General features: G+C 38.4%; 1 protein-coding gene across 6 annotated transcripts in view; it reads left to right on the top strand.

Annotated features, from left to right (window-relative positions):
* The first annotated feature begins 249 nt into the window (after nt 1-249).
* The window catches only part of LOC127625659 (transmembrane and coiled-coil domains protein 1-like), a 28,780-nt gene continuing 3,801 nt past the window's right edge, over nt 250-25,228 (top strand). The window contains exons 1-7 of one of the 6 annotated variants that reach the window (XM_052100975.1): nt 250-304; nt 5,199-5,387; nt 10,858-10,901; nt 12,604-12,866; nt 15,712-16,143; nt 17,457-17,507; nt 23,736-24,229. In XM_052100975.1, the coding sequence (XP_051956935.1) occupies nt 12,645-12,866; nt 15,712-16,143; nt 17,457-17,507; nt 23,736-24,229 (1,199 nt within the window). In that variant the 5' untranslated portion in view covers nt 250-304; nt 5,199-5,387; nt 10,858-10,901; nt 12,604-12,644. The other 5 variants (XM_052100971.1, XM_052100973.1, XM_052100972.1 and 2 more) reach the window with 5 other exon arrangements.

Genomic DNA, 25,228 nt, shown 5'->3' with positions numbered 1-25,228 from the left:
TTTATTTCTTAAACAATTATTTAAAGAATTTATCATTATATTATTTACAATACACATATTTTAATGATATTTTAGGGGGGGACAACCCTCAGATAACCCGCGATTTCCGCCTATGATTACAGCATTTTGCCAACTATTGACCCAAATTCTGTTTTTGTGGTCAATCCGTCATATCGTGACACGCGCATTATGACGACCAACTGCTGCTTTTCTCCTCACGCTTAGTGTACGCGCCGTTGACGTCACCGTGGGAGTGTTCCAACGGGAGATATTGGACATCAGCACAATTCTCCTCAGCGCTCGTGTAAGTTGCAATTACTAAATGCTTATGGTTTTCGCCTTGAATACATTTAGAACGCTGTTCGTAGTGACGCAAAGGCGCAGCGATATACTCCCATTTGTATTGCGGAGCTGGGCACAGTCGTTCAATTTGTTGTCTAAGCTGTTCGCGAGCTAGTCGGTTTTAGCCTGTGACGTTAGCAGACTAGCCGCGCGCTGTTCGCCTTGAGCTGGAGCACGCCGCGAGATCAGGTGCAGCAGGTCAGACCAAATCCTTAATTTACAACAATGCATCTTGTTGCTTCCCTCTCATATACCCAAAAATCCACTGTTTTGTATGGATGTTGGTCATGATCTACTTGGATTGATTGGTGCAACCCAAACGTGCTTGATCAGATGCTGATGATGTTGGGTGTCTGTTTATGTCACTTGACAGACGTTAAGATACAGTTTGTAATGTAACTCGCAACCGGTTTTTAAACATTGGATGTTCTTCCTTCCGCTTGAGTACTTTTTTAAATGCAATGTTTCCGATGGTTTTACACCAGTCTCCGCGTATGATTGTTTGCAGCGGTGCGTTTCATCGACCATATAATTATTAACCTGGGTTGGGCGTAAACTGTCCCTTTACCAGCTAGCCGGGCAGCTAAATCTGCTAGCGACCGCATCAACGGGCAGTTCCGGTAAATTATCGGATTAATTTAGCCCTCGGGCTCTTCCGTTGGTCTCTCAAAATCAAATGGGGGTTTACTATTAATGTTTTAATTCTCCATATTACATGTCATTCTGAAATCTGTCAGTGACCGCTCGAGTTAATTTCTCAAGACGAGTGAGGTCCGTCTCAGTTAGCTTTAAACACTTAGCCTGTCATGGTTATTCGTTTTTGATAATGTGTTTTATTTTAAGCACTCGTTGTGATCTGTCTTTATAGCAGATAGAGTAACCCAAAGTAACCCATCAAGTTTCAATGTAACAGTCCACAGTCATATTTTGTGTGTGTGTATGTATATATATATATATATATATATATATATATATATATATATATATATATATGGGTTCCCAAATATTACCATGTTTTAATTGAGTAGTGGACAATTTACTGTCTGAAGTATGAAACCGCGCACTGAGATCTATATATTCCTACAGTATTTACCATATCTAGAAATCAATTATTGTTGGTCTGTCTTTACGTCACTCCAGGTCCAGTCACTCCAAAGTACTGCCAGTTTGTATTTATTACATTTTACTGCTGATGTCTTGGATCTAAAGTCAATACTGAATCACTTTTTTTTTTTTTTTTAATTACTATTGATTCATATATTAAACAAAGAACAGCAAACATTTACAAACTGAATCAATACTTAACCCACCGGTTGAAGCTTTTGAAAAATCTTGCACTTTCACTCTTGATAATGTGGCTCCAATCAAGCCAAGGAAGGTTAAGGGAGTTTCACAGCCTTGGCTAAATTACGTCACCCGTGCTCTCAGACAAGAGTGCAGAAAAGTGGAAAAGAGACAAGCTTCAGGTCTCATTTGACATCTTAAAGGTGTCTTTAACAAACTTTCTTTGTCATTATCACATTTAAACTTTGTAAAAATACAACATTTCTACATTAATTTATCATGAAATGGTGTGTGTGTGTGTGTGTGTGTGTGTGTGTGTGTGTGTATAATAATGATGATGATGAGCTATCTCTGTCTGAAATAATATGTACAATTTATAAGGAAACATTGTGTGTACATTCATTCGTATAATGACGCAAAAAAGGTTACTGTCACTTTAAGAGAGGAAGAAGCACAATGTGCCAGTTCAGTGAACATTGAGTCTCTCGTTTTTTTTTTTTTGCTGTGTGAGATTAAAAGTAATATTTCATTTAACTTTTTTATCTGACTGTAAAGAACATAAAGGATATTAAGACACATTATTCAATGAAAGCGGAAACCTTTTTGACATGGAGTGCCATTTTTGTATTTTCTTGTTCAATGGCTGTGCTGATGCAAAATGTGCATTGCTGGGGGCCTCCAGGACCGGTTTGAGAACCATTGAGAGACATGGCGCTTGTGGAGGCTTAACTCTATTCTCCGCAGCATCCACGCACATCTCACCAAGAGCGAACCACATCATGGTGACCATGAGTGCATCCAGAGTGCATCCAGAGTGCATCATATTATAATCTAGTAAATAAAACGATCTAGTAACAGCTGCGTCCTGTTTGATTGACAGGCGGAATATGTGTGTGTGCTGAACCTATGCGTGTGTTCCAAAAATGCTTGTGCTAATGCGCACCTGAACGGTCAAATGCATTTCAAAATACGTAGCTCAGCGAGAAAAGACGCTGACTACCACCCCTGGAGTCATGAGTTCGAATCCAGGGCGTGCTGAGTGACTCCAGCCAGGTCTCCTAAGCCAACCAAATTGTCCTGCCTGCTAGGGAAGGTAGATTCACATGGGGTAACCTCCTCGTGGTCGCTGTGATGTGGTTCACTCTCGGTGGGACACGTGGTGAGTTGTGCTTTGATGCCACGGAGAATAGCGTAAGCCTCCACATGCGCTATTTCTTCACGGTTATGCGTTCAACGAGCTGCGTGATAAGATGTGCGGATTGACTGTCTCAGACGCAGAGGCAACTGAGATTCGTCCTCCACCACCCTGATTGAGGCGAATCACAGCGCCACCACGAGGACTTGGAGCGCAATGGGAATTGGGGAGAAAAAGGGGAGAGAAAAATCCTCCATGTGCAGCTATGACAGCTTTGCAGATTCTTGGCATTCTAGCTGTCAGTTTGTCCAGATACTCCCATGACATTTCACCCACGCTTCCTGTAGCACATGCCATAGATGTGCCTGTCTTGTCGGGCACTTCACCTTACAGTCTAGCTGATTCCAAAAATGCTCAGTGGGGTTAAGATCCATAACACTCTTTTCCAGTTATCTGTTGTCCAATATCTGTGTTTCTTTGCCCAGTCTAGCCTTTCTTTTTGGTTTTATTGTTTCAAAAGTGGCTTTGTAATTCTTCCCATAAGGTCTTCACCCCAGAGTCTTTTCTTTACTGTTGTACATGAAACTGGTGTTGAGTGGGTAGAATTCAATGTAGCTGTCAGCTGAGGACATGTGAGGTGTCTAATTCCCAAACTAGAAACTCTGATGTACTTATCCTCTTGTTTTGTTGTATCTGGGCCTTCCACATCTCTTTCTGTCCTTGTTAGAGCCAGTTGTTCTTTTGTCTTTGAAGACTAGTGTTCATACTTTGTATGAAATCTTCATTTACATTTTTTTTTGCCATTTCAAGCATTGTATAGCCTTCGTTCCTCAAAACAATGAATGACTGATGAGTTTCTAGAAAAAGCTGTTTCTTTTTTGCTATTTTTGACCTAATATCGACCTTAATACATGCCAGTCTATTGCATATGGCAAATCAAAAACAAACACAAAGACAATATTAAGCTTCATTAAATGAACCAAATAGCTTTCAACTGTGTTTGATATAATGGCAAGTGATTTTTCTAGTACCAAATTAGCAATAAAGCACAATTACTCAAGGGTAATGTGTTGGAGTGATGGCTGCTGGAAATGGCACCTTTCTAGATTTGATAAAAAATGACGTTTTTCAAATAGTGATGATGCGGTTTTTTACATCAGTAATGTTCTATTCTTTGTGATAAGTTCAATGCCACTTTGGTGAATTAAAGTACCAATTTCCTTAAGATAAAGCAAACATTATTCTAAACTTTTGGCTGCTAGTGTATTTTATTTATATATATATATATATATATATATATATATATATATATATATATATATATATATATATATACACTCATTTCAATTTAACTTATGCAATTAAACTTTCTGAAAATACTGCATGTTATTGCACCCATGCTAGTTTTTGATGTCTTTGTAGAAGCTGGACAACTGTGTGGCAAATGCCTTTTTTGTGTGTGCTTTTTACTGCTGTCGGTGGTGCCTTTTTCTCGTAATATCAAATCATTTCAATTTATATTTCAAAGAAAGAAAACAATTTAACTATACTCAGAAAAGCACATTATAGTACACAAATACAACAAATAACCATTCATTCTTACATTGTCTTGTATTACCAAATAAAGCCTATGTGTTAACACACTCCTATAAGCATAATGCATATTCTTGCTGCTCACTGAATGCCCACAACTGAAAGATTGTGGGCACAAAACATCTAGTTCACAACATCCAGCACGTGGGCACAAAACATCTAGTTCACGACATCCAGCAGTTTAAACCTTTTTACTCAGCAACTATTTATTTAACCAGTGCCAGGCAGAATTATAAAAAGACTTTAATCTCTCCACAGCACCTGACAAATACTGCAGCATTACTCCGAGCAGAGGATTTAATGTCCAACAGTGATCGTCTTGTAATGTGTTGTTGATGCTGCAAAACTCTGTTGGGCAGAAATGTAAAGACCTGACCTCTTAGAACTTTAATTAAATACCTCTGGTTCATTAAGCTACTAATTGATTTAATGCACCATGATATTAACATATTACTCCTATATACTTTAAAGAATACCGTGGAATTACCATAGTACCATACAAAAAATATATATAAAGAATAGGCTAATACCATGGTTATGTTGTTAACACTAAAAGACCTGTGGCCTAATTTAGATCTTAGAGCTGGAGCCGCACCTGTTTATATGGATTAATGTTTTCAAACTAAATATTAAATGTTAAATATTAAATGAAAAGAATGAATTATCTATTCAGTGATCAAAATACTTTATGAATGTAACTATATTCAGTTACTAATATATATATATGTACTTTGTGTGTGTGTGTGTGTGTGTGTGTGTGTGTGTGTGTTTTAATAAGTTATCCCATTGAGAGTGGAGCACAAGTAACCACCTCTTTACTGAAATATATTTTTACTCTTTCCAGCATGTGATATTACAAAATTTATGGGAGCAGGTTGACCGAAGTGTCAAGAAGACCTCTTATCCATCACTGAGGGACAGTCCTTGTCTAAGTGCAGAAAAGACAGTTTTGGATTACCTCTAAGATTTATTCACCAAATAAGTTCTCTATGTTAAGAAGACCAAGCAGGCCTACTGATGTGTGGAACTGAAGGTAAGGACAATTGTTTGTCATTTATCACCTACTGTTTTGTTCAGGCAAAGGGAGTACTCTTCTTAGTTTTTTTCAGAGTGAAATATTATTTTGCAAGTGAAACTATTAAATAGGCAGCCAGATTGAAGCATGGAGGCTTATAATGCCACTTTTGTGCTGAGTGTCCTGCATGTCTTGACTGTAGTGGAGTGTACAATTGCTCAAAGGCAGACATGCACACACACACACATACATGTATACAGATAGAGAGTGATGTGACCTTGGGAAGCTATATGAACAGGACTGGGGGAAGGAGTGATGGGTAGAATAAGCTGATCCATTTCATACAATGAAAAGTTGTTTTTGAAGGTGTATGTATGCCACAAGTCATTTTCTTAATTAAATAAAATTGCTTTTGATGCAACTGCATTGATCAATTTAAGATGGCATACGATATTTAAAAATGTATACAGATTTAATGTAGGTTACATGTCTGAACTACTGGTGTCAAAGGTCTGTTAAGTGACATTGGATATACCATACTGCTATCAGATGCATCTTCAGCTTCTAAGTCGCTCATCGTTCACAGTATTGCGCATGCTGTCCATTCTGTCCGCCACCATCATTGAAAATGGTTTGTGACCCTGTACCTTTTTTCCGAGCAGCTTTTTGGGACTTTCGAGCACCTCGCATCAGGAATGTGCAAATGACACCTTTCTCACAACATGTCTCTCGAATGTCTAGTATGCTCTCAACATTGATACATTTGCTTACCCAACTAATTTCAATGGCCACTATAGAATAAACATTTATAAAAGATTGCCATTGTTTTGATGGTGTACAAAAGACATTTAGGCAAAGTTAAGTCATCTCGCTGATATTTCTTAAACACTCATTGAGCACTTTATTAGGAACACCTGTTCACCTACTTATTTATGCGATTATCTAATCAACCAATTATGTGGCTGCAGTGCATAAAATCATTCATATATGGGTCAGGAGCTTTAGTTAATGTTCACATCAACCATCAGAATGGGGGGAAATATGATCTCAGTGATTTTGACCGTGTCATGATTGTTGGTACGAGACGGGCTGGTGTGAGTATTTCTGTAACTGCTGATCTCCTGGGATTTTCACATATAACAGTCACTAGAATTTACTCCGAAAGCTACAGTAACTCTGATAACCACACTGTACAATTGTAGTGAGCAGAATAGCATTTCTGAATGCACAACATGTCAAACCTTGAGGTGATTGGGCTACAACAGCAGAAGACCACGTTGGGCACTTTATTAGGACCATATTGTTCTTAATAAAGTGCTCAGTGAGTGTATATTTTATTTGCATATGTGGCCTTGAGGTGATCCACAAGTAACAAAAGTATTCAGATTTTTAAGTGGTCAGTTATTAGTAATTTCTTTTTGTAATTCCCTCCTAACTGTGGTTACTCATGTTGTTTGCATTGCACTCTTTGCTATATTCCAAGTAGCCTGTATGTTTTTCCATTAAAGTAACTTTTAGAGCTATATACAGTCTGAAGTATGGGAAAGGAAGAATTTAAGAATTCTATAAATCATTGAAAGAATTGTTCTGAATCGCTAAGAATTTACAAAAAATGCTATTGAATTGAAAACAAGTGTCAACCTAAAGATTCAGACCACTAATGGCAAGTTTAGTTTGTTTAGCCGTAAACATTGCAAGACTAATGTTTAATGAGCATACGTAAAACACGTGACTGGATTGCCACATCATGATGTTTTCTGCAATTGTGGAATGATGGTGGAGAGTTGACTCTAAAATACTACAACGGGCTGATAACAAGAATTTAGTTCACCCAAGTTGCTCGAGCTATTATACATTTATTTTGTGGTCCATAACACATCTAGATATAAATGGTGTTACCGCACCCCAGGGTGTTTTTGGGTGTGTGCTGGGCTTGTTAGGCTGCTGTTGTGTTGAATATGTTTGTGTTATAGAATAGCTGTGCCAGGCATGTGCGTCACTCTTGTCACTCTTCTGTTTAATTATGCATGTAGGACACAGACATATCAACATGCTTCACAGTTCATTCACAGCACTGCGTGTCACCTTGCTATCATGCCACTCCCATATGTGTTGGATACTATGTTTCTGAACCAAATAAGGTCAGGTTTTTTTTACTACACTTAGGTCAGGTGTAGGGCACAGGTTTAGTTAAGTTTGGAGTGATGTTTACATGTTTCACATTTTCTGTTTGACCATGGATGGCTGATCATGGTTTGTTGGGGTTTATATTCACAAGACTGTATTTGTGAATGCTTTCTATTTGAGAAGGGTAAGACGAATAATTTGCATTCTTCCCAGAACACTCGATAAGGTGAGGTAAGGCTAGCTTTCATGAAGAGCTGTGTGCCAGTGATATTAAGAGTTGAAATTATAATGGATGGAGTGATGTGGTAGTGCAGAAATAGGGTTCATGTGCAATGTTTCCCCTAAATGCATTCAGCAGCGGTGCTGAAATATTACATGGTTCATTAATATTCTTGATGCAATGTAACACTTGCCAGGATTGTCAACAAGTCAGACTTTAGCTTTGTGTTGTATTTGGGCCTACCATTTGTGTACCTCAGCAGAAATCAAGATTCATCAGACCAGGCTATGTTTTTCCAGTCTGTAACTGTCCAGTTTTGGTGAGCCTGTGCCCACTGCAGCCTCAGCTTTCTGGTCTTGGCTGACAGAAGCGGAACCAGACGTGGTCTTCTGCTGTTGTAGCACATCTGCCTCAAGGTTCGATGTGTTGTGCATTCTGAGATGCTATTCAGACACCATTCTGAGTAAACTCTAGAGACTGTGTGTAAAAGTCCCAGGAGATGCCAGTGTCAAAATTACTGGGAGCACATTTTTCCCCATTCTGATGGTTGATGTGAAAATTAACTGAAGCTCCTGGCCCGTATATTGGTTTATTTAGATAATTGCATTAAGTAGGTGTAACCAATAAAGTGGTCATATAATATATTTTGTAATTGTTTATTCAACAAATACAAATGTGTTAAACAACACTGCTGCTGGAAAAAAACCTAGGCAAAGCACTGTGTCAGGGCCTGAAATTCGGCCCGGGATTGCGGGTATAGCACACAGTTGTAATAATTCCGGCAAGGTCCACATTCATGAAGCGGGAGATTCCTGCACACTTTTATTCACTTTACAGTGCAGCTGCAAATTATTAAAACAATAGATACAGATAATCAAATCAATAAACTTGTATCAAAACTATCACTCCAGAAGATGCGTGAGTAAATCCACTCTATATTTCCCTCTCTCTCACATGCAACTTTTTTTAGCGCTTAAGTGCGCAGAGAGGGAGTGCTTTGTCGTATAGTTACTGAACTTAAGATGTTACATATGTATAAACTTAATAAATATAAATGTCTAAACCTCTTAATTCGACATCCAAATGGCATTACACTGCTTCTCCGTTAGGAAGCGATGCGATAAAACTATTGCTCATGTTAATAATTAACAAAGCTGTTAACATTGCAAGCGTGAAGTTGGAGCAATATATAGTTTTGACGCCTTTCATATCTTGATGCTCCATCGTTAGTCATAATGCAGAGAGAAATGCAGAAATAGCAAAAATGCTTAGTATACCAGCTGCATGGTGAAGAGAGACACTTAAACACCTGTTACATCTCTCATCTCTTCATTCAGGGTTGTAAATTAATGGGGGCTCTGGGAAAAAATGCCCCCAAAATTAAAAATATGGGGGCAAAAAATGTCCCCGCAAAAGTTCATGTTGTTTTATTAATAACATTTGATAGCCTATAGGCCTACTTCTAAATACAGACATCGCGATCTACATTGGAATTTTCACTGAACATAATTTGTTTTGTGCAGAGTCAGTGGTGGATGCTCGCGCCATAAATGCACACAAATGGGCACTCGCTTCTCACGCTCCGCAGAAGTTCGGTGCTAAATTCGATCCTTTTGTTCAAAATATACTGTCCTAGTTAGTACACTGTCACTCAATGTGCTATAGCCTACTTACCTGCCCATCATCAGCCTCCTCAACAGTTAGAAGCCAAAAGTGTGGGAGGGATGGATGGATGTTAATCAGGTCTGAGAGAACACAAAATACAATTCAATCAAATGCTACAATGTAGTTAATAATATTAACAAAAATATTATCTGGATAAATAGCCTTGATGTGAAATAAAACATTATTAATGATACAATAATAATTTTACATTAGACCACTTTTAGTGTTGGAATCATATCTCTGACTAATGTTCTTTTTGAAATGTTTGCGTTGTTTTATTCAATTGGCATGGCATTAGTTTTGCAAGCTCTGTAAATTTAATAGCCAAATTGCTTGGAAATATGTGCATGAGAAAAAAAGTTTCGTTTCAGTAACAATGCACATTATGCGATGTACATATTATGCAATTTTGTAATTATTGAAACATGCCTTCTTTCAAATTGAAGTCATTGTTTACATTTTAACATAAAAGGATGACAGGGTCATTTTATAAGGTTAGAATAGAAAACAAAATTGTCATAAATGCTCCTGGACATCAAATATTGCCCCTTTTATGAAAAAGTTGATTTCTGACCCTGGTTCCATCAGACCTAAGGCTAAGGTAAGGCTGTTATTCTGTCCACCTGAGGCCAATCTTAGAGCTAGTGTATGCAATTTATACCAGAAGCATTTGTGTTATACTGGTTCAAAGTTGCATCCTTACAGCAATCAATAAATCAAGTGCTCTGATACAAAAAAATAAAATCCATTATCTGTGGCAGTCACAGGCCTGTAAAAGGCCCACCATTCGGCCCGAATGCAATGATTGGATGGCCTACCTGCCTGTCTAACTACATACTTGCCTACCTTCATGCACTCTGTCCGTGCAATCAATGGATTGAGTTGGGGGTGTTACTGTCTGACTGTTTGAACAACTGCAGGCAAGGGGCGTATTCAGAAATCTGTTTTAAAAACGTTTATTTTTGTAATTCTGTTCAATGGCGCTAGTGTCGCAGAAATGACATACTCCAGCTTTAAGCCTGAGCTTCTCTGCTAGACTCAACGAATTTCGATTGAACACACCTGAAGCTCTAGAGTATGCAGTAGATCGAACACACTGGGCTCTATCAGACATTTACAAATGACAGATTTATTGAAGAATTCCTAATGGTTTTATTAAATACTTTCACAGAGCAGTTTGCAAAATTAGTATGACAAATTGAATAAAGGAAATAAAACCGTGTCATCTAATGATAATGAATCATATAGAATGTTAATGTTCCTGGAAATTGCTCAACTATGGTTGTTCAAAATAATAATGTCTGCTACCAAAATGACTTAATCAAAATCCAAATAGGAGCACACCATCTTGTCATTATTTGAATCTGTATCATTGCTCTGACTGGGTGTAATTGAGTTTTGTTAGACAATATGTTGTGTATGCTATTCATGTTAGATTGAGTCCAGTCTCATAGTGATGACTATTTTCCTCCACAGCCAACCCTGAACTGTGAGCCAGTGGAGGCCAGGCTGGACTTATGGTAGGAGCCACTGTTTATCTCTCTCTGAACCTGAAATAACTGTTCATTTTTAATCTTTCAACATATTATGTGATAATGTCAATTAGAGAGTGATGATTTCTAGCATGCTATGTTTATTTAAACATGGCATTTATCCACTGATGGATAAATTATTGGCTGAGAGGCTCTCTAGGGCTGTAGTATTGCCTCGGCTCCAAAGGGTGATTGCCATTGAGTGTTTGACACCCTGCCTAAGCTCACGTCTATGTTTAACAACGCCAAACCCATCTTTCGGTGTCATATTGAAGCCTCCACTCACCTTAGCTTTGTGTTTTATGTTTTTAATTACATCCTCAGGAAATTTCTGCAATGCGTTTCACTAAATGGGTCTGAAATCAGTGGGTCAAGCAAACTTAATTGTGGAAAATACTGTTCTAATTAAAATAGCAAATACCTCTGTGGTATCAAAGTGCTCTAAAGACAGTTGACCCAGTGATTCTATGAGCATTTCAGAAATTAGCACCCTCATGTTTTCTTTGTAGTTCTTTCATACCTCATTCGCTTGGCAACACCCATGGCTGTAGATCGCTAACAGTGTGTCAATAGTTACATTTGCTATTGTAGTTTTAGTTGGTTGGCTCAGAATTATGATGGTGTGGCTTTTTTAAATCCATGACCTCTTCTGTCACTCTCATTATTATATTGGTGAGTCGTTCTTTTAATGACATCATGAAAATAAATTTAATCCATCTACAACTGGCCAAAGTTAAAAATATCAGCCACATCTTAATATCTCTAAGCCAACCAATGCACTGGTGTTGTGACTTAAGGCTGAAGTGTGTAATTTTACCAGACAGAATTGCAAAAATTAACATTGTTTTCAAACAGTTTATCCCACCAATCTGCTGTTGATCAAACAAACAGATAGTCCCGCCTCAAACTGATGTTATTGGTTGAGTCAATGTTGCTTTGACTGGTCGCTCAAACAAACCGAGCAGTTTTTATAGCGCCACAGAGACGCAATCTTTACAGTTATCAAGGGAATCAACCCACTAAAGGCTTACTTATAGTTGTCTCTGCATATTAAGCAGGGATAGGAGAATTTTTGAAGCTAAAAAGTTACTCACTTCAGCTTTAATTTAATGTTAGTTGCTGCTTGTGTTCCATTGCTTACAGCGGCATGACATAATCCATTTTATTTTCCTTCTGTGGTAGACGAGCATGACTTTGCGCCAAACCACAGATGCATGTTTGCTCTCAGATTCCACCTGACTGCTGCCACCCTCTGCTTCCTGGCTTTTGAATCAGCCTATCAGAGGGGTGGTGGAGGCGGGGCTTGGCTAAACCCACCCCTGTGCTGACCCTCTTGAGTGAGACTGGCACCTCCTGATGGACCAGGGTGGTAGTGAGCAGCCTGGTGTGGAGGAGCCAGACTCTGGGGGTCGAGCAGAGCGGGAGGTGAGCAGGAGGGCGTCCGAGCCTGATCATGGCTTGTCCAAAATTACCCACAATGCCTTGGAGAACATGGGTGTGCTGGGTCATGGCCTGAAGCAGTTCTTCCAACCTCAGCGCAGACGCTCGTCCGTTTCGCCGCACGACTCCACCTCTTCCTCCTCAGGCCCCATACCTGAGCCTTTCGACTTGGGGCCAGAGTTGGGTGAAGCCCCTGCCATTACGGTCACCACCCCTAACTCTGACCCCCACGCTTCCGCCCCCCCTGCAGCTCTGAGCCGCGTGCTGCAGCAGATTCGAGGCCCCCCCATAATGAAGAGAGGCACCAGCCTGCAGAACCGCCGTAGCAAGGCAGGGGGTGGAGGGGAGCCCCCACAGAAAGGCAGCCCCCAGATCCACAGGCGCAGCACCCAGGAGTCCTTGCTGCAGGCCGGACGACCACGTTCCTCCTCTACCACAGATACACCAAGCAGCCCGGCTTTAGCAGACATGTTGCTGTCCTCTGGGTACCACTCCACTGAAGAGACTGAACGGGTGAGTGCCACATAATCTTTATAGGGGCTTTTTTCACCAAGTTTTTTTAGTGGGAGACCTAAAACTACAGAGGAGAAGAGATGGTACTGGACTGGAAAAGGACCTTGAGTCATGTTTGAGCCCTGCCCACAGGGCTATGGCTGCGGTAATTAATGATACATGATACAATGATACATCGAGTAAATTATGAAAGAATGTTCTTTTTTGGGTGAAGTATTTCCCTTATACAGTCTTAGTGTCAGTTTTCAGTGATGTTGAATGATCATTAACATCTTTTAAATCTCCTTTATCGATAGTGTTTTACTTAAATTTCACATTTGAGCAAATTATAAATTGTAGTATTTAGTAGACAGAAATTACACAATCCTATGGAAACGGAAGTGCAATGCATATGCTTACATAGTATTTTTAAATAAATTTAGATTTGATCTTCCAGAAACTCATTAGCATCTGATTGGATGTGATGGCACTTTATTTGAATGTAACATGGGGTCAAATTTGAATGTGACTGTAAACTGTGTAGACCGCAGTCTATTGCATGCTGTTTGTGTATGAAAGAAACCTCCAGGATGGATGAACAATTTGACCATGTTCACAGGTCAGGAAGCTTGTGTGGCAGGTCACTATGTTCTCTAAGCCTTGCTATATTTAGCCAAGTCGTTGGGTGCTCTTTAGTTCAGAGTGCTTCTGTAGGCAGCATAGACAACAAAGTAAAAACAAATAGCTTTTTATTTTATTCATTTTTTCAATCAGGATGTGGGATCAGGGATACTGTTTGCTCTTTATGTGTCCTCAAGGATACAGTCAAGGTTAAGTTTGCTCCTGCATGACAGGTGCAGCAACTTTATTTAGAACTGCAGTTCACAGTTGCAAAACCAGTTATTCTTCTGCATAGCCTTCCTCTATTATCAGCTGTATTTTTCTGCTGCTGACTCAAAATAGACATCGTCTTGCTCAGTATTCTTTTACCAAGAGAATTGTTGACTAAGGCTGCTGTATTATATCTCTTGAGAGTAATTATGCTTACATTTTCATAGTACTAGCCTTTTAAGCATGTAATTTTTAACAGCAAAGCATTTCCACAAGATACATTGGCAGACACCCAGATCCTTTAAAGTGATTCAACTCACCTTTTGGAGCTTAATGGCACCATCCATAATGTTCCTCTCAGAGGAGTGTCCAAACAGAAATCCTGTCATTTATTTCAGACCATTCTTTGAGCCAATAGGGGGTAGTTTAGGTGGATTCGCAAGGGGCAGGATGCTGCCTTTAGTTTTTAAGTGAAAAATATTGGTAGAGAGATGTTTTTCCATCTGCAAGCCCCTGTCTGCTTTTACAGACGAGTCTTTACAGCTAGGTAAGTTCCCTAGATTTGGTTGTTCTGAACATCAGCTGCATGCAAACTAGGCCTGTTGTTTTCACTGACACTTGAGGCTAATGTATTTTGTCAGAGTTAGCTTGCCTCTATAAGAGGCTTTAACGCTTGGTTAATCAAACAGAACTGTGGATTCCCAGATAAACAGACCTGGGTTGAGAGAAAATCCTCTGAAGTGTAAGGTGTGAAAAAGTCAAAATAAATCAACTGTAATGGCACTGTAATGAAGTCCACACAGGTATCGTCTGGGTCTTATCAAATGGGTTGTTGGCCAGGTGATCAGTTCACCTAGTTTTTCTGCTGTTTGCTTGCCCATGTAGCTGAGAAATCTGCCTGTGTGTTTAATATCAAGTTACACAACAAACAGGGGAACTACTAATTTGCAGCAAACATATGACCTATTTAACAATAATTGGTTTTAACAGAATAGAACAATGCTGTTGGAGCTCTTAAATGATTTATAAAAATGAATTAAAGGATGCTTCGATCACACTCTAGCTGTCTTATCTTTGATCAGTAAAAGCCATAACACTGATAATCGGTTTCGCCTGTTAGCTGTTAATGGGTGGAGGGACAGAGTTCATTTCCTTGCAAGGTCATTCTAAAGTTTTCAATCAAAGCTTTTTTTGTTTGCATAATTGATCATTTAAGTAAAGCCAAAAAAATTCCTGAAATGCTCTTCTATTTTTTAAACTTTGGTTCACTTTTCTTTCACAATTGATACTGTGGTGGAGTGTGCCGTTCTTTATCAGTGATTTGTACAAATGCCCTGCATTATCTCAGAACTTTGATGGCTATGTCATGGTACAGAGGTCCAAGCAGTTACCGGCTCCTGAGACTGATGTAGTCATTCAGATAGTTCAAAGTGGCATGTCTTTCAAGATGGACTGCATTGAAAGTGAACTGCCAATAACGGTAATTTATTTTAGATCTTGTTTGTGTTAAAATAGTGATAACTATTTGAACTTCATTAATACCTATTGAGTTACTTATGTCATTTTACTATAACTAGTGAGCTTGAATAAGCAGTTTTTTTATGATTATAAGTGTTGAGTAGCCAATACAATAAAGCTGTAAATTGCTTTTTGTATGAGAGGTTTTTTTAAGTATTAAGTTAATATTTTCTTTGTCACTAATCTATTTGGGGCTGGGTATTGCCAACTACTTCTCAATGTGATACACATGATATATGTTTCATGATTTGATACTTTGTGATGCATCACAATATCATAATTGGACCGTAGTAGAGTCTTCCCTTATTTTTGTCCAGTACGGTGCTATTATTAAAAGCTGTTTTCAGATTTGTGTTTACTTTTTATTAATTGAGCAGTAGGAAATGATATTAAAGCAAGCATTAATAGATATCTTTACAAGGATATCTATAAAGTATCCATGCAATATTGTGAGTAAAGAACCCGCTATAAATAAATTGTATCGGCACAGCTTTAAATCTTTCTCTTTCCTTTACAGCAAGATCGTTTGGAGGTGTCTGGCCCCGCGGTATCTCCCAATGCTCTGTCGTATAGTTCAGATGGTGGTCAGTATGGTGTGGATTCAGTGGATGGCACCCCGGACCCTCAGCGCACGAAACAGGCCATTGCCCAACTGCAGCAGAAAATCCTCAAACTCACAGAGCAGATCAAAATAGAACAAACTGCAAGGGACGACAATGTAGCCGAGTACCTGAAGCTGGCCAACAATGCAGACAAACTGCAGAGCGCACGCATAAAGCAGGTGTTTGAGAAGAAGAACCAGAAGTCTGCACAGACCATCCAGCAGCTCCAGAGGAAGCTGGAACATTACCACCGTAAGCTTAGAGAAGTGGAGCACAATGGAATACCACGCCAGCCCAAAGATGTCCTGCGAGACATGCACCAGGGTTTGAAGGATGTGGGTGCCAAGGTAATGTCTGCTATTCTTTCTTACAGATTTGTATATTAAAAGTTTGTGCTTAGGAGGGCTTGGAGTACAGGTTTGCATTTCTGACATGCTTGCATTTATCGTAGGTGACCAACCAGTCTTTTTAAGTTTAAGAATGACAAATGCAATGTAACCCAAGCATTTACTATCTTCCCAAGCCAGGTTTGGATCTTTTTGGTGATTTAATAGAGCTCAATTAAATTTAGATTAATATAACTACTTTAAATAATGGTACCAAATGGATGATGTTGTTTAGAATAGCAACGGTTTATATACTATTCATGTTGATCCAAATCAGTCAGACTGTCTACCAAAATGACCAAAATGATTAAAAACTTGTATTTGTAAAAACTTGTAACATTTAATTTGTAAAATTGTATATTTCTAAATGTACCAAGAGGGTACTCTGTATAATTTAGAGCATTAGACTGTTCTAATTGCGAGTTTTATGGCTCATATGGCCCCGTTTTGTAATTGTTGTTGTTGTTTTTAAATAAACGTCATAACCGGCAACATCGTCTTTTTATTTTGTACATCAGATATACAGTAGGCCTGTCATGATTATTAAATAGGCTAAATTTCTAATCGCAGTTGTTTGAGAACCATGATTATTGTGCACTTGAATTTCCAATCACATTTTACTATCCCAGTAAGGGAATTTAAGCGAATATAAGCAAATAAATATATACACGCCATGAACGGTCAGAGCACTTACTGACCGACCACCTTACTGAGCCACACCACGGACGGCACTTCGAGCAGCTACTGAAGAGCGAGTGAAGATTAACCGCTTCTGAAGTGCTGTGATGCAGGTGCCACCTGCGAAATTTCACACACAAATATAATGTAATAGCTACAGCTATTCTGGTTTGCTGTGTTCCAAAAACAACAGCGTAAATGTAAAATGGACCAATACTAAAGTTGACCAAAAATAGATGTATGCTAAGTGTTTGGAAATATTTTGATATTTAAAATCTTATTTTCATGACATTCATTCATGACATTCAAGTTTATAAAGCCTTAGAGGATATCTTATATTCCTGTTTTATTATATAATATCAAGTTAAATATGAATAATTTACTTCTTAAGGTGTAAGAAGAATGACAATTAATCATCTTAATTGTAAAATCCTAAAACAATTAATCGTCATAATCTCAGTAAGACTGTCAACTGTCAGACAAATTTAATAATTATGACAGCTCTAATCAGAGATATTACAATATTAATGATATACAATATACAATTAAATTATATTTAATCTTTGTTACACGTCTTTGTTTTTGTGTCAATGAAGGCGTACTTGAGCCTTACTGATGGTGCTGTGGGGGTGCTTGCGGCAAAACAGGTTGGGAAATACTGATCTTAAGTATTCATTCAGGCTATTGGTCATTTTACTTGTCAACGTTTTGTTTTTGGTCTTAGTACCATGGTTTCACTTTTAGTTTATTTCATCAGCCACCTTTGGCCTGATTTGAATTACAAAATGAAATGGTTCTGCCTGTCAGTTTCATATTTAGTTGACTTCAAATGCTTTTGGAAAGTTAACATGTATTGCATTGTGACATGCTTATTATGTAACAATACATCCTTCATTTAAAATAATAATAACAGCATATTGTTACATAATAATTCTGTTGAAATTATGGCCTCATTAATTGAAATTGACAACTGATTTTCTATATTTGTCACTTTATATACTCCACAGAATTCGTAAATACTGAACATGACTTTAACATTGTAAAATGGCCACAAAGTTTGGCTTTTAGGAATGCACGAACTTGTTTCATGATGTTTCTTTGAATATATCTTATGTTGTTTACTGTCAGTTTTTGATACAAAAAAAAAAAACAATATCAATCACATATAGTGCAGAACTGGCAAAGAAACAGTGCAGCGACTCTCTCATATATGGCTTCTCATTTCAAAAACTGTCTCTTTTACATGCATCCTGTCAGCTCCCTTTTAGGATACAATGAAAAGATGCAAGGACAGAAAATGAGGATGGAGGAATCCAAGTGAAATGTATTTGTAAAATAAAATGTACCACTTATTTAAGCTTCATTTCAGAGCGTCGCCTTAGCTCAGCTGCATTACCTCTGAGCGCTTGCCGTTATGTTGTTAAAATTTGATTAAATTTTATATTAAGAATAAATCCTAATAATTCAAGATGCACTCTGGGATATGACAATTACATGTAAAACTGCGGTGAAATGTGAATTACAACTCTTGTGTCAGATGTAAAGGGGGAGGAGAATTTATGCATGCGTCAGGTGCTTTGACAAAAGATTTCCACATCGAATCCACCTGTGCATCCTCTCTCATGCCTCCTCATAAAGCTGTCATCGTTCATATAAACATGTGCTAGATTAATGTCTATTGTGATTAATGTCTATTGTGTAGGTCCTCCTTGTGCCGCTAAAACAGTGCCAACCCGCATCTCAGAATAGCATTCTGAGATGCTATTCTGCTCACCACAATTTTACAGACTGGTTTTCTGAGTTACTGTAGACTTTGACAGTTTGAACCAGTCTGGTCATTCTTTGTTGACCTCTCTCATCAACAAGGCGTTTCTGTCCACAGAACTGCTACTCTCTGGATGGTTTTTGAGTAAATTCTAGAGACTGTTGTGTGTTAAAATCCCAGGAGATCAGCAGTTACAGAAATACTCAAACTAGCCCGTCTGGCACCAACAATCATCCATGTGAGTATCTAATCGGCCAATCATGTGGCAGCAGTGCAGTACATAAAATCATGCAGATACGGGTCAGGAGCTTCAGTTAATATTCACATCAACCATCAGAATGGGGAAAAATGTGATATCAGTTATTTGGACCTTGGCATAATTGTTGGTGCCAGATGTCCTGGTTTGAGTATTTCTGTAACTGCTGATCACGTGGGATTTTCACACAAAACAGTCTCTTGAATGTACTAGCCAAAAACGAGCGTCAATTCTGTGAATGGAAATGCCTTGTTGATGAGAGAGGTCAACAGAGAATGGCCAGACTGGTTCAAACTGACTAAGTCTACGGTAGGGCTGTACCTAACGATTATTTTTTTAATAGATTTAATCTAACTATCTTTTTTCTGATTAGTCGATTAATCAGACTAATTTGCCGATTTTTCTAACGATGTTTTTATTATTATTACTTGATTAATATAACAATGAATTAACCCAAAATAAATATAAAATACTTGTCTCATAAATATTTCAATATTTGATTAAATGATCTTCTATTAAACGCAAACAAATGTGCAAACAAATTTACAAGAAACAAAGTGTGCACTGCAGAGAATTATTCTGCAACAAAAATAGCCCTGTCTTAAATGGTAATCTCTGTTTTAGAGTCCAATATTAATTTTATTTCATGTTGGACTGCTAAACTCGAGGTTGCACAATGTTTTGATATTCCTCCAGAAAGTGACTTGAATTTTACATTTGTTTAATTTATTGTGTTGTTGGTTTGCTAAATGTAAATTACTTAAATTGTATTTTCAGAATCAGCTTTATTGCTAAGTATGCTTACACATACAAGGAATTTGTCTCGGTGACAGGAGCTTCCTGTGCACAACGATACAAAAAAACAATACAAAAACAGCAGCAAGACAGATAAAACAAATATCTATATATAATTATACATATACGTACATAAACACAGTCACACACCATTCATTCATACATGCATACGTAGTGCAAATCTAAAACAAATCCGTTATATAAAGTACAAAAATACAGTATGTTATGTACAGTGCAAAAAGTTTTTTTCTTTGTATGTAATGGCAGAAGAGGATATGTTAGATAATATAAATGGACTTAAACTGTGTATTGCACATAATTATTGCTCAATGGGGTGGCTTTAACTGTTTATGAGATGGATAGCCTTAAGGGAAAAAACTGTTCCTGTGCCTGACAGTTCTGGTGCTCCCAGAAGGCAACAGTTCAAAAAGGTAGTGGGCTGGGTGAGTGGGATCCAGAGTGATTTTACCAGCCCTTTTCCTCACTCTGGAAGTGTATAGTTCTTGAAGGGGGGGAGGGGGCAACCAATAATCCGCTCAGCAGTCCGAACTGTCCTTTGTAGTCTTGTTCTGATTTCGTAGCTGCACCAAACCAGACAGTTATTGAAGTGCAGAGGACAGACTCGATGACTGCTGAGTAGAACTGTATCAACAGTGCCTGTGGCAGGTTGAACTTCCTCAACTGGCAAAGGAAGTACAATTTTGGAGTGTTTTGAAGTAAGAACTTGTTCAATTCGAGTAAAAGGATAATGCAATCTACATTTAGCAATCCAACAACAATATAATTAAATGTAAAATCAGTCACTTTCAGGGGGAGTATCAAAACATTGTGCAACTGAGTTTAGCAGTCCAACATAAAATCATTTTACAGTAAAATTTGTGCAATTTGAGTAACACAAATGTTTTTCTAACAGGAATAACTAAAACTTGTGCATTCTTAATAAACTCTCAGTAATACACACACCCAACTTACCACATACACACATTCTCTCTCCCCCTCCTTCTTTCCCTCCCCTCCCTCCACATTCCACCTCTCCTCCTCTATCCCACCCCCTCATCTTACAGTAATATTAGTGCAATTCGAGCAACAGTTAACTTTTTTCTAACAGGAATAATTTAAACTATTGCAATCTAATTAAATCTCAGTGGGGCAAGGAATATAATTGAAACGATTCACAGACTGTAACAGTCACACAGTTTACGCCATTTTCTCACTCATACATGGCCGTTAAAGTTAAATGAAAATATAAAATGGCCAAATAACAAAATTAGATGACACATGGTGTAAAGTTACATTAGGAGTGGTGCAGAAATGACTTTTAACATGGGGCGATGAGGAAACATTAAGAAAATCTATTTTAAGTGGCTACTACTAACAGAAACACATGTTGAAATACTAATATACGTCATGCTTGGGTGGGGACAAAAAGTAAACAGGACTTACGGTGCTGCCGTCTTGACAAGCGCTCCGGGATGCTTTCGCTTCGTGTTCGCTCATGCCTGACGTAATGCGGTGATAAGCCATTTCCCATTTGCATAGCTTACACAGAACCACATTGTTGGGTCTCTGGCTAAAATACTACCACGCTTTAGATGACCATGGGCGAGTTTTTTTTTTTATCTGCAGCTTGTTCTTCGGGGAATCCATGCTTAAACCGGTTGCTGCCATTTAAATTATTCCATTGTGACGCACTGACGCATGTTATGCAAATCGACGTAATTATGTAATCGATGATGTCGAATTATAGCGATGAATCGTCCCAGCCCTAATCTACGGCATCTCGGAATGTTTGGTGACACGAAGGGGACCTACGCAATATTAGGCAGGTGGTTTTAATGTTGTGGCTGATCGGTGTACGTATCACATGAAATTATTTGATGTTAATTTAAATTTAAATGTAACCACTTATCTGGCACTTATCTGGTCTATTTTAAAGAATTTATTAATTTAATGTGTTTGAAATAACACAATGACGTCATATTGTCATATTTTATATGGTTCTAAAGTATGCTCTTACAATGCCCTCATAATGGGGAAAAAAACATGCCCCTAAAATCAACTCCAGAGGGTAAATGTTGCCCTTAAATTGAAAAGTTAATTTCTGACATTAGTCTAAATAGCCTCTTTTAAAAATGCTTTTGCCAAATGTTACATAAATGCTATACACACTCAAAAAAATGATAATAATAAAAAATGCTTCTCTCAGAGTCACCAGAATTGATTGATTTGGTGTTGTCTAGCAAAACAATTGTTTATTTTCATTTTATTTTTGGTTTGTGATATATTGAAATTTTATTTATCGTCCCATCCCTAATATTCATATACATTTTAACCTTACTATTTTATATATATCTTGATATTTTAATCAAACAAATCCTTGGACATGTACCCAGCTTCAACTACCCAGATATTCTGGATATTATGTAGAGCTTATTACAGATTCAAGAAACAAAAGAGAGGTTTCAATTTTATTTATTTGTGACTTAAGGCACAATCTATCCATTTAAAGAACTTGTGTAAACCACATATTTTCAAAATCAACGGTTGGTTGCCTTTATTGATTAGTTGGTCTTAAGAAGCTCTGTATATTTACACTGGTTAAGGGTTATGTCCACGAGACACTGATTAGATGCAACACCATCTGCGTATGTACGTACATTGAAAGCAAATAAACAATATCGCAAAAATGTGCAGCCCTGCAATGGCATAACCGACAGATTCAACAAACAACCTAAATAGCTATAACCTTTTATTGCACCAACTTACATGGTCCTACAGAATAAACATAATTGAACATTGCTCACTGCAGGCAATTTGAATTCTGACTGTAATGTTCTTGAAATGCATTGTTGAATTGATTCAACTCCTCAGAATAGTGTTAAAGGAATATTTCACCCAAAAATGAAAATTCTACCATCATGTAGGCTATTTACCATAATGTCGCTTTATTTTTCTTCCATGGAATATACAAATTTGTGTAAACTAGAGCTGTCAGAGTTAATGCATGTGATTAATTGAAGTTTAACGTGTTCATCTTAAGCGCGATTAACGCATTTACCGTTAATACAGCATAAACACTGGTGTGAAGGGCAGAAACTTTGTAATGTGTCCGCCCGGAGTCATTACACTGATGCACACTCTAAAAACAGACAGCCCCAGAGCCCTTCTTGCAAGATGGGCCTACAAGCTTAGCATAAAACAGCATAACGTGGCGGTCGTATAGACATTATATGGGCGGCCTTAAAACGCTAGTTCACTGTTACACTCTCTTCTGATAGAGCTGCACAGATTACTTTCTCAGTAAATAAAAGAATCTCTGACAGCTCCTCCCTGTCAGTGATAAAATGGAGAAATGAGCCCAGATGGGACTTGTGATAGAAATCGTGTATTTTTCAGCGTAAGGCTTATTTTCATTACCAGAGAAGCACAACAAATCTTAACTATCACCAAAACGCAGAATGAGACGTTTTTGTCTGCAAGTACTTTTCATGTGAGTTCCAGTTGGTGCTCGACGCTGGCATTGACGCTCTTGATGCGAATCATGAACACAGCTTCACGATTGCTGTAAAAAAGCAGATAACCGCAGTCTACTGGCAGACTAATATTATGGAGAATGAGAGTTTGACATTTAATGCTGATTTCAATGAATATGCAACCTATGTGGGGAGACTATTCTTTCAATTAGTCAAACTCCCACTTAGACTTTGGGAAACGTTTAATGTTATTTGAATTGGTGATATTTTAGTGCATTTCTACCTATATTGTGGAAGTCTTTGTTTGGAAAATGTTAATAAAGCAGTATATTGCTACATATCGTTTTGTTTACTTTCCTAAATTAAAAATATGTAAGTTTTGATAAGAAAAGTGTGTGTGTATATATGTATATTACTGTAAAATTTCTGCACTTTTAAAATCTGCAATTAATCACAATTAACTACATAAAATTATGCAATTAATCTCCACTGCCAGCACTAATATAAACTCATTAGTCAACCATCCTGACCAATCCTATCCCAAAATGTCATATTTATGCCATAAATAAAAAACTTTCTTCCTCAGGTGACTGGTGGCCTCTCCAGTTTCTCTCAGGCTACCCACTCCGCCGCAGGAGCAGTTGTGTCCAAACCCCGCGAGTTTGCCTCTCTTATTCGCAACAAGTTTGGAAGTGCAGACAATATCTCTGCCCTAAAAGACTCTTTGGAGGAACAACAAGGGGATGAACCTGTACCAAGTGCAGGGACAGCTTGCACCAGGACCCCAGTACCTGGGCAGCTCCAGTCAAGCCCAAAATTCGGCAGTGAGGACGATTGCTCCAGCGCTACGTCAGGGTCAGTAGGTGCAAATAGCACCACTGGGGCTCCGGGAGGGCCTCCAAGTTCAAAGGGTAACACACTGGAGCACGGCCAGAGCTCTGTCTTCGATGCTCTGCTGCATGAGATCCAGGAACTGAAGGACAACCAGAATCGACTTGAAGAATCCTTTGAAAACCTAAAGAGTCACTACCAGAGGGATTATACGGATATCATGCAGGCTCTGCAGGAGGAGAGATACAGGTACATGCTACTATAGAAATGTATTCTATAGACATTTACAGTAGCATCATATTTGAAAACAAAGCTGTGAGGGATAGACTTCATAGTCCCTTCAACAGCATGCACTGTATAAAGCTCCTAGATCACGTCTTAAGTTTTCAAAGTTTTTTTTTCCATGTTTTGTCACCGGAACGATCCAATATACTTATAACAGTACAACCCATTGAAGAGACTTTAAGTCTATCCCTCACAACCTTGTTGTCATTCCCATCAAAAATCAAAGATGTCGTTAATGTGAATAAGGTCCATTGGCACTGGTTGTGTGGTTTGTCATCTACATCACAGTATAAGAGTGGAGTGGAGCGAAAGCAATTTCTCTACCTCACTTAAACCATTCTGTAATCATACCGCTCCAGCTTCACTCCAGGTTCAGGTTCTGGAGAGTGGGGAAGCACCACTCTCTGTTTGCTCAATAGTAAAATTTGTGCCAAGTTGCCAATCCACAGTAAAGTTTATTTAATGTTTGTTTTTTAATTAGGGCTGTTGATTTAACGTGTTAATTCAGTGTGATTAATTATATAAAAAGAATGCATTAAAAAAATGTATGCGAATAATCATGCCCCCGGACAATAATAAGGGATTTTCCTATCATATGAGCAATTCAGGCTTGAAGTACTGTACCGCCTTCATGTTTTTAAGATTCTCTGTCAGCAAGGGACAGTCCACAAACAAAACACAGCTCGGGCTTAGATCGGGCAGGCCGTTCCTTCCAATCAATCCCCTCCAGGTGGATCCATCATCGCCAAAATGGGCATTGAAGTCGCCCATCAGGACTATGGAGTCCCCAGGTGGCACCCATTGCAGGCCCCTATTCAGGGCCTCCAAAAAGGCCAGATACTCCAAACTGCAGTTCAGTGCAGAAGCACAGACCATGGTTAGAGCCTTCCCCTCTGCAACACAAGTCACCCTGTCGTCTACTTGTCAAAATAATGGTGCCGAGCCAGGAACTTGTGAGTATCC

Source organism: Xyrauchen texanus, chromosome 32 (genome assembly GCF_025860055.1).
Source record: "Xyrauchen texanus isolate HMW12.3.18 chromosome 32, RBS_HiC_50CHRs, whole genome shotgun sequence".
In the NCBI taxonomy this organism is placed as follows: Eukaryota; Metazoa; Chordata; class Actinopteri; order Cypriniformes; family Catostomidae; genus Xyrauchen; species Xyrauchen texanus.
Note: the sequence above shows the minus strand (reverse complement) of the source record. Positions and strands in the feature narration are given on the sequence as shown.